General features: G+C 41.5%; 1 protein-coding gene across 1 annotated transcript in view; it reads left to right on the top strand.

The window, feature by feature from the left end:
- Nucleotides 1–17,672, top strand: part of COL6A5 (collagen type VI alpha 5 chain) — a 109,392-nt gene that overhangs the window by 31,963 nt on the left and 59,757 nt on the right. The window contains exons 10-23 of the mRNA XM_061194690.1: nucleotides 1,018–1,160; nucleotides 1,750–1,842; nucleotides 4,522–4,575; nucleotides 6,469–6,540; nucleotides 6,874–6,900; nucleotides 7,013–7,057; nucleotides 7,147–7,200; nucleotides 9,073–9,135; nucleotides 9,773–9,838; nucleotides 10,278–10,331; nucleotides 13,525–13,560; nucleotides 14,060–14,122; nucleotides 15,563–15,625; nucleotides 16,634–16,696. Of these exons, the coding sequence (XP_061050673.1) occupies nucleotides 1,018–1,160; nucleotides 1,750–1,842; nucleotides 4,522–4,575; nucleotides 6,469–6,540; nucleotides 6,874–6,900; nucleotides 7,013–7,057; nucleotides 7,147–7,200; nucleotides 9,073–9,135; nucleotides 9,773–9,838; nucleotides 10,278–10,331; nucleotides 13,525–13,560; nucleotides 14,060–14,122; nucleotides 15,563–15,625; nucleotides 16,634–16,696 (896 nt within the window). The remainder of the gene's footprint in view (nucleotides 1–1,017; nucleotides 1,161–1,749; nucleotides 1,843–4,521; nucleotides 4,576–6,468; nucleotides 6,541–6,873; nucleotides 6,901–7,012; nucleotides 7,058–7,146; nucleotides 7,201–9,072; nucleotides 9,136–9,772; nucleotides 9,839–10,277; nucleotides 10,332–13,524; nucleotides 13,561–14,059; nucleotides 14,123–15,562; nucleotides 15,626–16,633; nucleotides 16,697–17,672) is intronic.

Here is a 17,672-nt window from a genome sequence, read left to right as displayed (position 1 = left end):
ATTAATTTACAAGTTAATGTAATTAATTTACATTCAGAAAAATTCATAGTTCATAGCAGCACTATTTACAATAGCCAAGACATGGAAACAACCTAAATGTCCATCAACAGATAAATGGATAAAGAAGATGTGGTACATATATGCAGTGGAATAGTACTCAGACACAAAAAAGAATGAAATAATGCCATTTGCAGCAACATGGATGGACCTAGAGATTATCATACTAAGTGAAGGAGATCAGACAGAGAAATACAAATATCATATGATATCACTTTTATGAGGAATCTAAAAAAATGATACAAATGAACTTATTTACAAAACACAAATAGACTCACAGACATAGAAAACAAACTTACGGTTATCAAAGGGGATAGTGGTGGGGGAGATAAATTAGGAGTTTGAGATTAACACATACATACAACTATGTATAAAATAGATGAACAACAAGGACTTACTGTATAGCACAGATATTGAACTATATTCAATATCTTATAATAACCTATAATGGAAAATATATATATATATTGTTATATATAAATATATAACTGAATGACTCTGCTGTGCCCCTGAAACTAACACATTGTAAATTAACTATACTTCAATTTTTTAAAATGGTGAAAAAAATAAATTAAAAAAAAGTTACTAACTACCATGTTAAAAAAAAAAAATTCAGAAGAACTCTGAAGAGGAACAATATCCTTTCTTAAAAAATTGCTTTCAAATGCCCAAGAACTGCATTAAGATTGGTGGTGAGGAATTAAACACAGTTTTCTGCTAGTGTTTTTCTGTAAGATTTCTTAGATTTCATGCTGAGGTCAGGAACCAGTGCCTCATGTGTGTACTGAAGATGCAGGCAAAGCGCTGTTGGGTTCTTCAGTATCAAGAACACTCTTTTCTCTTATTTTCCCCCCCTTTCTGATTCTTCAAGTCATGTTCACTGAATGGAAATAAGATGGGCTTTTCTTCTTTTTTGTGTACAATTCCTGGGGTTTTATATCTGTTATTTTTACTGCCTAGGACTTGATGCTTTGCTGGTGGTTTCCCTAAACTCAACCTCTCATGATGAGTTTTCCAGCTTTGAATTTGGAAAAGGATTTGATTACAGGACTCACCTGACCATTGGAATGAGAGAATTGGGCAATATGTTATCACAGTATCTGGTGAGTTGCTGAAGAAAAAAAAACCCATTATTCAAAATGCCCTGGGAACATTGGAATTGGAATTGGAATCCTGATGAGTATTTCCAAAGGTTCCCTTGTTTGCCCTAAATTCAGTTACATGGTCTTTAGCATATGAAAAAGTGTGAAAGCCCAGAGCATTGTTTTTTGCTTCTCCATGCCCTTTCATCCTTTGTCATCTCGCCAAATGAATGCATAGGAAGCTAAAATCCAACCAACCCCTAATCAAATCAAAAGCCCCCAACAGTTTATGCTGCAGAAATCCCAGGAAACAAGAGCTGTCAACTAGGAACCAACCAGTCTTGTGCACACTTGGCCTGTGGCCATCTGTGTGGTGAGTGCCCCTTCTATAAATAGAGGTCATTTCCTTAGAAAAGGTATGTTGCCAGTGCAGTTGCTGATCTGGTGCTCTCTCTTCAGGGTTAAGTCAAAAAACACCTCTTATCCTCTGCAGCCCCTCACCCAATGAGAGAGGACAGGCTGTAGGTGGTGATTATGATTTATGTCAATTCACTTCTTATGTGATGAAGTTCCTCACCATAGTTGCTCACTCATTTTTTCTTTTTTCCAGGGAAACGTTGCAGAGAGGACTTGCTGCTGTACGTTTTGCAAGTGTTCACGGACTCCAGGACCTCAAGGGATCCGAGGACCACAAGCCTTAAAGGTGCCATTCAGTTGTGACATGCTTTTACCTAATGGGCTTTGATTTGGTGTAGGTGGAGCTGAGATTGAGTAGTTGGGTTTGCAACCTTTGCTTGATGCTGATGTAATTACTTTGGGCCATTTGTGTGACTTCTATGGTGTAGGAGCCAGATCAGAAGGGCTCACATTTTTAAAAAAATATATTTTATTGAAGTATTAATTTACAATGTTGTGTTAATTTCTACAATACAGCAAAGTGATTCAGTTATACATATATACACATTCTTTTTCATATTCTTTTCCATTATGGTTTACCATGAGATATTAAATATAGTTCCCTGTACTATATAGTAGGACCTTGTTGTTTCTCTATGTTATACATAGTAGTGTGTATAAGCTAATCCCAAACTCTTAATTTATCCCGTCCCTCCTTCCCCTTTGGTAGTATAAGTTTGTTTTCTATGTCTGAGTCTATTTCTGTTTTGTAAATAAGTTCATTTGTATCATTTCTTAGATTCCATGTAAAAGTGATATATGATATTTGTCTTTGTCTGAGTTACTTCACTTGGTATGATAATCTCTGGGTCCATCCATGTTGCTGCAAATGGCATTATTTCATTTTTTTATGGCTGAGTAATATTCCATTGTATAAATATACCACATATTCTTTATCCACTCCTCTGTTGATGGGCTTTTTGGTTGCTTCCATGTCTTGGCTATTGTGAATAGTGCTGCTGTGAACATTGGGGTGCATGTGTCTTTTTGAATTAGAATATTTTCAAATATATGCCCAGGAGTGGGATTGCAGAATCATATGACAACTCTATTTTTAGTTTTTTGAGGAACTTCCATGCTGTTTTCCATAGTGGCTGCACCAATTTACATTCCCACCAACAGTGTAAGAGGGTTCAGAAGGCTCACTTTTGATGCTACTATTAAGAATGACTCCCTTTTCTCTTATGTATCCTTGGTGGTGTTGCTCCTTGGCTTTGCAATTTATACTTTTTTTTTTTTTTTTTATGTTTAATCATTCTTTGAGGTTTCTTTTCTCTTTAATTCACGTGAAACTGCTTTTTTTTTTTAAGTCTTTTTTTTTTTTTAACATCTTTATTGGAGTATAATTGCTTTACAATGGTGTGTTAGTTTCTGCTTTATAACAAAGTGAATCAGTTATACATATACATATGTTCCCATATCTCTTCCCTCTTGCGTCTCCCTCCCTCCCACCCTCCCTATCCCACCCCTCTAGGTGGTGCACATTAGACAGTTTGAAAGGCGGCAACAGGTGTTAGAAATGGTGGGGAAAGTTGTGCTTCATCAACAATGATAGGTGATTGAACTGCAAAAAGAACATAGCACTGCAGATTAATAGCCCTTCAAAAAAGATTATGAAAGATCAATTACACAGCAATAGCATAGATAAATATATCACGGTATTTTAATTCAGTAGAATGCTCTAATGTAGTGAAAATGAATGAACTACGGCTACACATAACAACAGGGATAAATTTTACAAACACAATAATGGCCAAAAAAAACAAAACACAGAAAAGTACATATGGTATGATTTCATTTATAAAAAGTTTGAAAGGAGGCAAAACTAACCCATAGTGTCTAAGGATGAATGATTAAGTAGTGAAGTATTTTTTTTTAAAGTCCGGGAAATATTATCATAAAAGCAGGAGTGTGTTCCCAGGGGAGGGGTGGGGAATTGTTTGTGATTGGGGTAGCTACTGTGTCTGTGTACCAGCCATGTCCGATTTCTTGGCCTGGGTGGTGATGACACAGATGTTCACTTTGTAATAATTAAGCTGTACCTTTCTATTTTATTTACTTTTATGCACTTTTTCAAATGCATTTTAGATATCACAATGAAAAGGAGTCTGGTTTATTTTATTTTAAGAGCTCAAACACAATTCTTGCTCCTGAGTGCTGCATTGTCCATCCTTGTGAAAGGATAATTGATCAAGGACCTCCCTTTAGGTCCTTGTTGTTTATCTATTTTATACACAGTAGTGTGTATATGTTAATCCCAAACTCCTAATTTATCCCTCCCCTTGACTTTTTACTAAGTTACAGTGTTTTGTTTAGCACAGTTTCCTCTATTATTATGTTGCTTGGTACTAGAATTCTATTCCAAGAGCAAAACTCCCCAATATACTGAGCAGACAGTGCGGACCTGTGTTAGAGGGTGAGGAAAGCAAACCTTAAAGGAAATCCTTGCCAAAAATAAACCACGAGGCAGTTAAATGCAGAGGGAGAGATGATAGCAACTTAAATATGCATAACCTTGTTGTTGGAGAAGGGCTTATTCTTTTTTGAGCTCTCAAAAAAACAGAAGAAAGTAAAATGATCTCTTTGGAAATGTTATCAATTTGCCTGCTGAAAGGGTCCTGGTGGCCACCACTGTCCTCCATGCAACCCCCTCCCCCAAGGCACAGGGCTGACCCTGAAGCCCTGAGCTGCACTGGGTTCCAAACTCAGCCTGCTGTAGGCATCAGGAGGCCACCTCCGCAGAGGGCTTCAGAGCCAATAACAAGGACAAAAGCCAGCCCCAGAACTTGTCTGATTCTCTTCGCACTCACAGCCACACCTGCAAAAACCACAACCAGGTTGGAGGAGGGTCTTGCCTAAAATGCCTAATGTAACAAGTTTGAGTTGATGGAAGATGACTAAGATCGAATTTTCTCTTTCCTCCCAGGGTTTTCCAGGTCTGAAAGGCAGCAGAGGACACAGCGGAGAGGAAGGAGACCCTGTAAGTTTTTGTGACCCACTGCCCACCATACTTACTGATTTCCTTTTTTCATAAAAAAAGCTTTATTTTCCAAAAGGGATAATGGGGTTTTGTTTATATATTTTTTGTAGTTTGGGGGGAGGGGGAATGGGTTTCTTTTCTTTTATTTTTTCCTTTTCCTTGTCTTAATCATGAGGCACTTGCTAAACCTACTTTTTGGGAGAAGGAAGGAGCAGGTTTACATACATTTTGCCTGACACATTTTTGTGGGTGGCAGGGAGCTGGGCATCCTCTTTCCTGCCCCTGTGCAGGGTGAATCTGGGTTATCCGTGAGGGGCTGTCTCTGGACCTGCAGCCCAGTGCTTTGGACATGGAAATAGAAGCCGGCAAAGCACTCCTTAAACATGGTGTCGTGGTCCCACGCCACATGTGGTTTTTGAATCTCAATCTTTGACCCCCAAACCAGAGCTCTCACTTGGTTCACCAAATTATAAAAATGGATTTGGAGGAACTGAAACCACTTAGGTGGCTCCATTGGTATAAGAAAAGCTTAGGAGGCATGCAGCCTGCATCTCCATCCCCTTAGAATCCTTATCTGCACAGCAAGTTGTGATTAAAAGTATAGGCTCCCAGATTGGGATTGACATATAAACACTAATATGTATAAAATGGATAACTAATAAGAAACTGCTGTATAAAAAAATAAATAAAATTCTAAAATTAAAAAAAAAGAATAATAAAATCATTTTTGAGATCTGTAAATAAATAAATAAATAAATAAATAAATAAATAAATAAATAAAAGTATAGTCTCCCAAGTCAGGCAGTCAAGGGCTGACCTAGACATGAAACCTTAACAAGATATGTAATTTCTTGACCCTTGGTTTCCTCATTTGTAAACACTTATAAATTCTTCTAAGACGGTAGTTTACCCACCCTGTACCTGCAGAGGGGTCATGGAGCCTACTGAGCCAGCTAGGGTTTGAGTGAGGGGAAGAGTGTCACCCAATGCCTGACTGTGGGCCCACAGCTGGCTCTCAGCAACTGTGGCCATAGGTGAGACCTCCTGCTTTTACTGGGAACAATCCTCAGAATAAAGAAAGCAAAACAGCAAAAGGAAAATCACCTCTCCCCTCACCTACCAGGAAAGAAAGAACTAAGTTCACTGCTAGATGAGTATTTATCCACACAGCAAACCATTAGCACCTTCTGTGCACCCAGATCTGAGCCAGGCACCAGGGACACAATGGGAAAAGAGACAGTTGGGGGTTCCTGCTCTCAGGAAACACAATATCGTTCTTCTCTTGAGACTCGTTTTACTCTAGCCCTTAACTGTATTTAAATATTTCCTGGGAGAAGGCAGACTAATGGGAGATGCACATGTCATTGACTTTGAGTGCTCTTCCCTGTGTGGATGCTCTAACTTTGGGGATCTTTAACCTGGTGGTCCTTCCCGTGAGCACTGGCTTGGGGTAGTGTCATTTCCTATCAACTGCTTCTACTCAGTTCTGGTCTGCTGGCACAAACTTGCTTCTCTGCCGTGAGCAATTTTGTTTTCCAGGCCAGCGTTAGGGCCTGGGCAAGATGTTAGGGCCAACATGTATCAGTGGAGCATTGGGAATGTGGCTGCGAAGTGAAGTGACTTCAAACCTTTGGCTGTGCTTTCTGATAAGGGCAGGGAAGCAACTGAGCCCATCCCACACCTTTGTGTGATCTTGGATCTGTAAGGAAGCCCTGAAGGGAAAATGCTTGAATCTAGGGGAAAAACAGAGTTAATTAATGAATTTGCAGGAGAGTTTGCTTTGTCTAGAGCTCAGAGTGCCCAGCTGCTCTGGCTTCACTCTTGAAAAGTAAACAGCTGGCAACTTCTGGCAAAAGAGTCACTTTGGATACCTGTTTGGGTACCTTTTCTTAGGGAAGACGAGGAGACACTGGACCCCAAGGAAATAGAGGGATTGCAGGATGTCCAGGGGAACGGGGTCAAAAGGTAAATATTGTACTTTAAATTCTCTATGGCATCCTCTCCGTCTCTCCTCCATCCCCTCCCTCTTCTGTGTTCTCTCTTCCATCCCCCCTCCCACTTTCCCTTTCTCCAATTACATGTTAGTTTCCTCTTCTGCAGAGTAAGTCTATTTAGTCATCTCAAGAAATTTTAAGCATTATTAAATTCCACTTATAACCTCTTTGTGGTTGGAAACCCAGAAGCAACTAAAGAAATGCAAAATCACTCTCTTAACGGAGGCAGCCCCTTCCTGCCCCAACAGACTGTGAATCCACATTCTCCTTGACATGCCAGTGAGAGATATTTAATCTTTTACAGGGAGCCAAAGGATTTGCTGGATATAAGGTACTGTAGTTACTTCTTCAGTCAAATTTCACTTCCTAATGGGCTTAGTTTACTGATAAGCACATGGCAGAGATCTCCCTTGACCTGATTGCTGCCCATCTTTGTCTTTCAGGGAGAACATGGAGTCAATGGGATTGATGGACTCGATGGGGAAGAGGTAAGCCATTTTTCTTCAAGTACCATGAAATCGTCATGAGGTTGATGTATTTCTTTAATGGGAATTTTGTTTGCCTTGTCTTCTTTTAGGGCTTTCATGGACTTCCTGGGAAAAAGGGAGAAAAGGGTGATCCAGGATCCCAGGTAACACTTTTCAGTACATCAAAGAAGGAGAATTTGGTGTTAGAGATAGTCTTAATTGTTGTGTTTCACAGGTTATGAGGAATAAAGTTGACAACAATGAAGCCTATTACCACCCAATAGATGCTACATCCCCATTTGGGGCAAGTGGGTAACTATGCAGTTTTCAAGAATTTCCAGCTAGAAAGATTCAAGACTTGCAAGCATCTTCTATGAGCATATTTTTCAGAAGTCTGCAAATGAATGCATTTGCCTGTTAGCAGCTTACCTTTTCTCTTTATTGTATCAGAAAAAAATAAAAAGCAAGAGAAAGAGACAAAATTATTTCGGTGACCTTGGTGTAGCAAATCTCAGAGAAACATTTTTTTATTTTCAATTCATTTTGACACTCATTAATGTGTGCCTCCTTGATTCCAAGTGGCTCTCCTTTTATGTTCTGATTCACTTATTTATCAAATACTTCTGAATACCTGGCATGTGTCAGGCACTAAGTTATGTGCTAATGACTCAGAGATGAACCACACTGTCCTTGTCTTCAAGGATCCCCCGGTGTAGTTGGAGAGACAGACATATCAATAGCTAATGACGACACAGTGTGTGGTTGGGGTCATGTTATAGGTAAATAGGTGGGAGCCCAGAGAAGGGCACCAAACTCTGCAGGGTGGGGAGGGAGTGCAGGAAACCTTCCCAGAGGAAATGATCCCTGAGCTGAAGATGAATAGGAATTAGTAAGACGTGGAGAAAGGGCAGTCCAGACAGAGGGAACAGCATAAGCAAAGACATGTAGGCTTGGGGGCCCTGCAAGTTGTTCTGCTTGGTGTGAGATTTAGGGTACAGGTGGAGGGAGGTGAGGTTCAAGAGCGGGTGGGAAGAGCTGGTGAAGGCATTGGTGAGCCAAGGAGGAGGAGTCTGGATTTTAGCCATTAAGGAATGGGGACCCTTAGAAAAATTTTAAGTAGGGAGGTCACAATTGAATTTGCATTTTAGAAATATTCCGTGACAGTAGTATGGAGGATGCATTGGGGATGACATAGAGGCAAGGCAAATATGAGAGGCAGATCTGTAATAATCAAGGTGAGAAGTGATGAAGACTTCAAGTAAAGCAACAGACACAAGACCCATGAAGGCTGTAACAGGGTCCAGGCTGGAGTGAGGACCTAGTGTGCAAAATTTAAGGAAGCACTCATTCTCAGAGTGAAGCAAAGCGTGAGTGCCTGCCTAAATTTTGCACCCTAGGTACCTTGTTTTTCTCACCCTAGTTCTGACTCCGGGATATCAGATCTCCAGGTAGCCAGAGGAGCAGGGAATGAGAAGCCAGTCAAAATGCCTGCAAGGATCCCAGCTTGGGCAAGTTAGTTGGGAACAGTTGAGTTTGAGGTGACAATGGAACATCCCAGTTGTGGTTTCCAGTGGACAATTTAATTACAGATGTCAGAAGTTGCTAGACTGGCTGGGATGTCCAATACGATACCCGCTAGCAATATGTGACCAGTAAATTCAAATTAACTAAAATGAAAAATTCTACTCTCAGTTGTACTAGCCGCATTTCATGTGCTTGACAGCCAACTATGGCCAGTGGCTACCATATTGGACAGTGCAGATGGAGAACATTTCCATCTCTGCAGAAAGTTCTGCTGGGCAGTACTCTGCTAGACCATAAGAAGTTTTCCCTTTTCCCAGCCTTTTTATAAATAATCCTGACTATAGGCTTAAAACTGGACCTTGTACTGCTTGAGAGGTCAAAGGGAATCTGGCTGGGTTAGAGGAACATGGATCATTTTGTCTGATTGATTTTCTCCCCTCCAAACACCACGACCCTTGACATTTTAACACCCTCCTACAAGCTAACTCAGAAGCTCATTTTATTTTTTTCAGGGCAGCCCAGGTTCCAGAGGCCCTCCTGGGGGATATGGGGAGAAGGGCTTCCCAGGAGATCCTGTAAGTTACTGGGGCCCAAGTGGCTCTGAATTGTGTAGTTTACTCCACACTTCTTGTGTCTCCTGCTAACCTGTAGGCAAAGGCATGTCTTGGGAGGGGGTGGTAGGTGTTGACTGAGACTTATTGGTTTGGGGAAAACCTGCATCTGATTTGGGCTGATTATGTCAAAAATTCAGAGATGGGAACTAAAATACCATCTTATTCATCCTTATGTATCTTGAGACTTTCAAATTCCTTTGGGAATGAAATTTCCATAATTTTGCTTATTGGTTTTCTAACCTTATTGATTCCCTATTTGAAGACTCGATTATAGGGGAATCTTACTACACCTTTGAGAGACTGGCATAAGCATGTTTGGATGGGTGCATCAGTGAAGCTGCCAGTACAGAGAAGGGAAAATTCGCCATAGCTTCAGCAAGCACTCTTTTAATTCTTCATTTATCACTAAGCCTCCTTCAGACTTGGAGAAATATTGTTTCTTTTTTTTTTTTATTTGTGAGTTTCAAATATGGAGAATTTTCTCACACCTCTCATTACTTAACCCAAATTAGTTTAGTTCTTAATATTGTACCATTTTGAGAAAAAAAAAAAAGCTGATATTTCTTGATTCTAAAGTACTTTTTAAATCTTCCTCTAGGGTAATCCAGGACAAAGCAATAACATCAAAGGACAAAAGGGCTCCAAAGGAAAACAAGGAAGACAAGTAATTGGATCTATTTTACATATCTGTTGAGTTGATTAATTCTGTTATTGAGCTGAGGCTTTCCTAAAGTCTAAATTAATTTAGTAAAATACATAACATAATTGTTTCTAACTAAACAATCACCCCTAAGTTCCCATTTAAGAGAGCCTTATTTTCTTAAAATAAGGTATGCCTGTAGTAGGTTACACCTCTATGGGCAAAGTTATTAAGTTTCTAGCAGGTGATATTATTATATGGGGAAATTGGTCATTAGCAGTGCGTGTTGCTATACCATTTTCCTCTTTAATGGATATATACCCAATAGGGTTAATATGCAGAAACATTCTGGCATGACACATTTGTTCTGTTTTAATAGTGCTTGAGATTTTTATGCTGATGTCTTTGTCACTTACTCAGAATCTTTTGCCTTATGATCTTGGGGGAACAATTGTGTTTCTAGGGTAGAACCGGCCTGAAAGGGACACAAGGCAGTCCTAGTTCCAGAGGTAGCAGGGTAAGTATTTCCGTGGACGTTTATTTCCCCTCCTTATCACCTGGAGATGCCAAGAGGCATTCAGAATATGTGTCGCTGCAGTTAGCTGATCCAGGGCAGATATACTGACACTGTTGTCATTTGGGGCCAGGTAATTCTTTGTTGTGATGGGCTAGCCTGTGCATTATAGGATGTTTTGCAGCATCCCTGGTCTCTACCCATTAGATGTCAGTAGCACCCACTCCTCCCCAGTTGTGATGTCCAAAAATGCCTGCAGATCTTGCCAAATGTAGTCGGGGGTAATGCGGGATGTGGTGGTGGGGCAAATTGCCCCTGGTTGAGAACCACTGTGACAGTTTGCCTTTCCCTTTCCACCTTCCAGAAACTTTTAAATGTCTTTGAAGAGAGCCAGTGACTTTCACATAAAAACCTTCCTCCAGTAGCTTAGCATCTTTGAGCTTCTGTAGAATATTAAGAAATAGGTAAATGTGCTCTCTTCCTCCTCATATGTCACCAAAGGAAAGAAGAATCACAGATAAATTCTTCCTGAATAAACCAAAACATTGGCGATTAGGGCCAAACCGGTGGCAACCTGAAGATGCTGTGGTAATTTTACAGCATCCCATGTGATATCAAGCTTAAAACAGAAATGTTGGATTTCTGCTTCTTTTTAAGGAACAACCAAGAAATCACTTTTCCCTTTGTGGACTACCAAAGTTAGAGAGGGTATTTATAATGTGTTAGAAACCCTTTCATCATGCACTCATTATTCTCAAAAGAGAATAATGTCCAAATGTAGATTTGGCCCTGAGTTTTGTTCACAAGGACACTGAAAATACTTGGCTTCCTTTTCTGTCACAAACTTGGAATCGTCTCACCACTTTGAAAGCTGTGGCTGATTGCCTCTCCCTCTGGGAGAGATAGTGGATGAACGTTTTAGTTCCTCTTGCCTTTGTTTATCTTGACTCATAGTTCTTAAGGGAAAGGGTCTGCAGTTGGATGGCTTAGGCCTCCCAGTGCTTCTGGTGAAATTCTTTGGGACTTTGCCCTCCTCTCCATACAAGAGAATTAAAATTAATCAGAGGAAGCAGGAGAGCAGCAAGATGAACTAAGTGCTATGAATTTTAAAGACAAATATGTAGTTTTGTTGGTTTAAGAGAAAATACTTTTAGTTTGAAATAGCTTTATAGCTGTCATCATCAATCAGGCACTTTTAAAAAATAGTGGGGTGGGGTAGGGGATTATTACTTGGACAAACCAGACAATGACTTTAAGTCACTCCATGGACAGGAGGCTCTCAGCCTCCCTCCCCCATTCTCACCCACTTTCCTGCCCATCTTCTCCTTTGTAATTAAACAAATCAACATGGATGGATATAAAACAATGGCTTTTCTACACCCTCCTTCACCTTTCCAGTGAAGGCTAGAATTCTCTATGATGGTCAGAGGATCTTAAATGGATGACAAATTCTAAAAACACAAGCAAACCTAAGACATCTCCTCCCACATGACAGAATTTCAACCTGTGTAAATTAATTGTTGCCCCAGCTATTGACAAAGCAACGGATCCATGTACTAAGAACCAGAGCATTTGAAACCATGTTCCAGGCCCATTGCCTTTGGCCTGTCAGGCACAAGGAATACATATAAATAATAGTATTTATACTTCTAGAGCACATATTTTGTGCCAGGTCCTAATCAAATCACTTTCAAATATTAATTTGTTTAATCCTCATAACAAATATATCAGGTAGATACTATTATTATATCCATTTTACAGATGAGAAAAAGCAAGAAACCTTGGACAAGTTGCCCAGGATCAGGATAGGTAAATGGTAGAGCTGGGGTTTGAACCCAGGGAGTCTCACTCCTAATCAGCCAGGCTCAGACCTATTGTGCAATTGCTCTGTGCCACCCAGGCTTTATAGGGTAGGGGTGAGCTCAAGGCTGTCTGACTTCTGAGGACACATCCCTAACCATTGTGCTACTAAAATAGGAATGCTATTTTATCCTTGCTTTTTAATGTAGACAGAATTATGACATCAAGGAAACAGTGGCTTCAAACTTTACTGTTTCTGCTCTGCTTTCATCTGTCAAGAGTTCTGTGAGTCACATCAAGGTACAGATGGCTGACAAGTTACAATGGGTAACTTCTCCCAAAGGGTATTTGCACTTTAAAAGCAAAGAGTACCTGAATCGAGGGGTAGAACCTCCATGGAAGAATTCTAATCATCAGCCAAACTGGTGGAGGTGATATTTGGTCAGGTGTTTTATTCTAAGGAGGTTCAGAAGCTGAGCAGTTGAAAGAAAACTGCTGCTCTGAAATCATTTCCATGGCTACCTTTCCAAGTGAATGTAGGAAGAATTTTTAAGTATTTGTTTTGTACATAAAATAATCATAGTTGTTTATCACTACACAAAGTAGATCAATGGGTGAGATGTTCCGTGGCTCTCTCATCGAGGCAGAGGTGGGAGGTGAGGGGTGAGAGCAGACATCATTGCTATTTAGGGAGAAAGTTAGGATCTGGGGCTTGGATCTTCTTCCCACTTGGCTACCCTCTGGAAAGCAGAGACAGCCACTAGGTGGAGAGCCTGCACTGGCAACTTGAGGTAGCTTCTGGAGAGGTGATGCCAGATTTTAGCTTCAGACCAGCTTTTCTCAGACAACCCTGATGGTGGCATTTGGACCAGCACAGAGTTGACCTGACCCCATCAGCCATTTCCTCCTTGGAGAATTCCATGGAGTCTAACCCCAGGGGGCCCATGGGAAGCACTGTGTATAACGAGTTTGTACTCCCCCCTAAGATACAATCAGGGACCCAGGACAGAGAGAGATGGATATGGCACAGCTTGTTCTCATGCAGGAAACCTCTGATCAGCAGACAGTACTTTGTAGGATTTGCTGGAGAAGGGAGGTATCAGACAGGTGCTTCAGGATGATTTCATTCTCCAAACAGCCTCCCAGATAATTGTCAAGGTTGTCAGACTGGAGCTAGGTCTGTAATGACTTTTGGGTTGGTTTGCGATCAATCCTCCAAATGTTAGTTGGTAATTAAATGCCCAGTGTGTAAACTTGTCTTTGGAGAGCGATTCGGGGAAACCATTTCTGCGAGCTGTTCATTACTCTGTCTGTCAGGGACAAGACAGGTCAGGTTGCCTCTAAGGAGTCTCCATCCAGACACCCACACACTAACATTTTGTCTTTTCTGATCCAGGGAAGAGAAGGCCAGAGGGGGGTCCATGGTGCCTCGGTAAGTATCCTTCCCCCCTGCCCTGTCCTCTGTGGGAGGTGAGGCCAAGGAGATGTCTCACAGGCAGATGATACTGCCAATGAGTTAGTGTTTGATGCAGCTGCTGTAGGAAGTTCTGAGCACTGGACATGAGCCCCACCAACTGGGGGATCAGTTAGACTGCCAGGCACAGGACAGGGCTGACCTAAAGCAAGCCTCCTTCACAGACACTTCAGAGACAGGGCACCTGTGCAGCCCTGCAGGCTGTGCTATTCACACACCCTGGGCATTGACTGCAAGAGAGTGAAATTCTGTCTTAGAGTAAGAAATGACCTGGAGTTCAATTCTCAGACATTTTGGAAGAGTACAATCCTAGGCCAAGTAGGGCATGAGCCAAGAGTCAGACAAGACAGTTCCTGGGTACCATGCCCTGAAGCCCTGAAGCACTAGGTACTATGAAGAGAAAACGTATACGGAAACCATGTGAAGAGAATCTTAACACTGAAAACTCATCCATCAGGGGGAACCAGGGAACCCTGGACTTAAAGGTGCATCAGGAGCCGAAGGATTACAAGGCTCACAGGTATGTTGGAATATTTGTAATACTGATAATGTTGTTATTCTGATGGGAAGATGTAGTTCTGTATAAAAAATAAATAACTGAGACAATTTGAAGCTGCCCCCGCCGTCCTCCATGGTACATTTTTCTGGGATTCTACATTTCCCATTGTGGGTGCATGATTTTGCTCCGTCAAAATTTGTAGCTCACTGATAGAAGAAAGGCTTGCTCTTGTGTATACCTGGCATCAAGTCTGCATTTTAGTCATAGTGAATTATTGAGACCTTAATACTATGTTAGTAATCAGTATCTAGATCAACAAATTGATTTTTCTTAAGTGAAGCCCTGCACACAGACTCTGATGAAGGAAAGTTAGGAATTGGCAACTATTATTCACCTCTTCCAAAGCTGACTCTACAGGGGGTGACAGTGCTTCTGGAATATCACCGATAGGGCTCTATGTGAGTCATCTGCATTTTTTCTTGGTCATATCATTAGTGAGATGGGCATTGGAATTAGGACATCTCTGTTTCTTTTCCATGTCAGAAATATGCCAGGGTCATCCTAGAGAATGGTTTGCAACACATGGGTACATAGTGACCTGATGGAGTCTACTTTAAGCCTGAACTTGTCTGGAAGGGCCTGCCTACTTAGATGTGTCCATCCTAAGACCTTTCCAGGAGTTCATTTTTCTTCTAGAAAGTTCTAGATTCTTCATACTAAGACTGAATTTGGAATTCTCTTGAGTGGTTCTGGTGTCCTCTAGAATGAGTAACCATGGGACCAGCCTAAATCCATCCCCAGACTTTTTAGGGAGAAGGGTGACATTACCTCAGCCCCTCCAGGGTCCCTTTGATGTTCAGGCTGTGAACCAAGGCCAGCCCAGGGGCTGTAACCACCATTTGCACTGGGCAGCCAGAACATCTTACAGCTACTGCTTTGGTGATGAGAAACAATACCAGCACCTCTAGTTTTTCTTTCTGTGTGAGAGAACCATATGAGATCCATGCATTTGATGGGAAATATGACCAAAAAAATATGCTTTAATTCCTCTGATAGGGATCTGCTGCTAAAATGTCCTTTTGTGCTAACTTGCTTTCTCTTTTACACATTGATGCACTTTGGCCCAGGTAACCTGCCCCATCAAAGGAATCCATCTGCCTATTGTTTATGTCTCACTTCCCTCTTCTATGGGTTTTATTTCTCCTTTTAGTCTCTTTTCCATTTCTCCCTGCCACAGAGGGATGAGGTCTTACACCCAGGCAGGAAATTACTTCATAAGAGCTGCTCCACTGAGTCTGGGTCTCCTTTCAACTCCTCTTCTGAGACATGCTTAATCGCAGTGTTAAGGCTGCTTGAAGGGCTGGATAGATGCTTTTCTATGCAGGTGTTTCAAAAGCGCTAATGAAGAAAGTCAGTTTTCATTGACTTCATTGCATTGTGTTTCTTTTATTACAACCAAAGGGGTCAAATGGACTTCCCGGCAGGAAAGGAGAGAAGGGAAACGAGGGGCACAAAGGACCTCAGGTGCGTGACTCAGATGGTACCATAAATGGTCTCCAACCTTCATTTTCCTCTTGCTTCAAAGACATCTTCATGTAGAGTTTATTTTATATTATCTAGTATGGAGTATTTCTTTTGGGGATTAACTTGGGACAAATTGGGGACAAATCTTTAGCACAGCTCAGATTCCTTGTACATTCGCCTTTCTCCTTCCCGGGGGTTTGATTTGGAAAGCACAAACTCACTTCATCGCTTGAAGGAAGCCTTTAGAAGAATGCACATCTTGCTGACTCTTGAACATTTCAAAACCTGATACGTTATTCTGCTTTTTCTAACTTTTAAAAATTATCAGTGCCATGCCTATCTCCATTGACTATAGATATTTGAAACGGACTCTGCAAAGATCCCTTGCTACCCAAATTTATTTGATTCTTAAGTTCAGCTTTGAATTCACCCTCTGAAACTAGATTCCCAAGTTTCTGACAGTAAGTAATGAGAGTTTGAATGGTGAGAGATTCATATGAAAAATGTTCTGAATCTATTCAGTTTTTCAGCTCAGATAGCGAGAGTTTAGAAGGCAAGCGATACCCATGTTTGCTCAGTTATCTTCCCAGCATATTTATGAAAGACCGTTTTGCCCCTTTGCAGATCGGGAAACTGAAACACATTTGACATCCCATTTTATATGTGTGGATGGCACAGAGCACAAAAGTGACAATGACAGCACAGTCTTGTTCTAACAAAATCAGTCCATAACAAACTTGCCACATTCAGAAATAACATGTGTTGTGTCAAGAGTGCCTTTTTTATTTCTCACTAAGCCCCCATTTGGACTAGCGATGTCCCTGCCAATGAAGACTTAGGGTCCTCTAACCAGGACTGTAGCCCGAGTCACCTGGTTTCAGGCTGGGTTTCTTGTTAAGTAGGCATCAAGAAATTGTTAGAAATGACACGAAGAAAAGCAAAACTAATCTAACAGGTTTCGTACAAATTGCTGTAGCACCAACCTCTGTGTTTCCTATATTCTTTCAGGGTGCTCCTGGGCCAGTGGGAGATAAAGGGAGTGTTGGAAGGCCTGGACTTTTGGGGAAAAAGGTAAGTGTTATTTCTTACAGATTTCAGATACTGAGAAAAGAGTAGCTCCATTTTTTTTTCTTGATTTTCATGTTAATTCTTCACACGAACCAGGCACAATCAACCACTCACCAGCTTTCTGCCAATATTCTTTTCCTTCCTCTCTGAAACTGCCCCATTTCACTAGGAGAGACAAGGTTTATTCACCTATCATGAAACAACTCTGATAAACTCAACTCGCTGGTTTCCTGAATGCATCAAGACACTTGGTGGTAGAGTCGGCCAGGGGCATGGGGGATGTCAGAACTCAGATCTGTTCATGCATGCAATTCTCGGTCTAACTCAACCTACCTTCTCAGAAATGTCCTTATTGGAGATCGTTAGAGAACAGACCATTGGCCTGTTCAGAATCTCACTCCCCTGCTCAAAACCTTTCAGCAGCTCCCTCCCCCAGGGCCAGCTTCGTGGGCCTGGGACCCTTTCATTCACACAGGGGGCCTCGCTTAGAAGGCACCCCTACTTGGCCTCAAGCTCTGCTATCACAGTCTGGAAAGTTTGCTTTTGAGTTAAGGGCCCATGCTTTCATTTGAGCCCCACAGATTATGTCTCTGGTCTTAACTTCGGATGACCCTTAGGAAAATCTCCAAACTTTCCAGTAACTTAGAAGACCCTTTGACTCTGTTTAATTCTAAGGCTTCCTAGCTCATCTCCCTCCTGTGTGCCTTCCCAGCTTCTCACTGTGCCTTCCTCCTCCATTCTCACTCCTCCCTTGGTCCTTCTTCCAGCTCACACAACTTATCCTTTAAGCCTCAGCATCCCTGCTCCCTTCCTTCAGGCAGCCAGCCTGCCCGCCCCACCAAATCTGACTTAGAGTCCCCTTCTCTCCGCTGCCACAGCACCCTGAACTTTATCACACAGTATAGAATTGCCTAATTGTCTCTCGTTCCAACCAGAGTATTCTTGGTGAGGGCAGGACCACATCGGGCATGTTCAACAG

The sequence above is a fragment of the Eubalaena glacialis genome, chromosome 6, assembly GCF_028564815.1.
Source record: "Eubalaena glacialis isolate mEubGla1 chromosome 6, mEubGla1.1.hap2.+ XY, whole genome shotgun sequence".
NCBI classification, from domain to species: domain Eukaryota; kingdom Metazoa; phylum Chordata; class Mammalia; order Artiodactyla; family Balaenidae; genus Eubalaena; species Eubalaena glacialis.
Note: the sequence above shows the minus strand (reverse complement) of the source record. Positions and strands in the feature narration are given on the sequence as shown.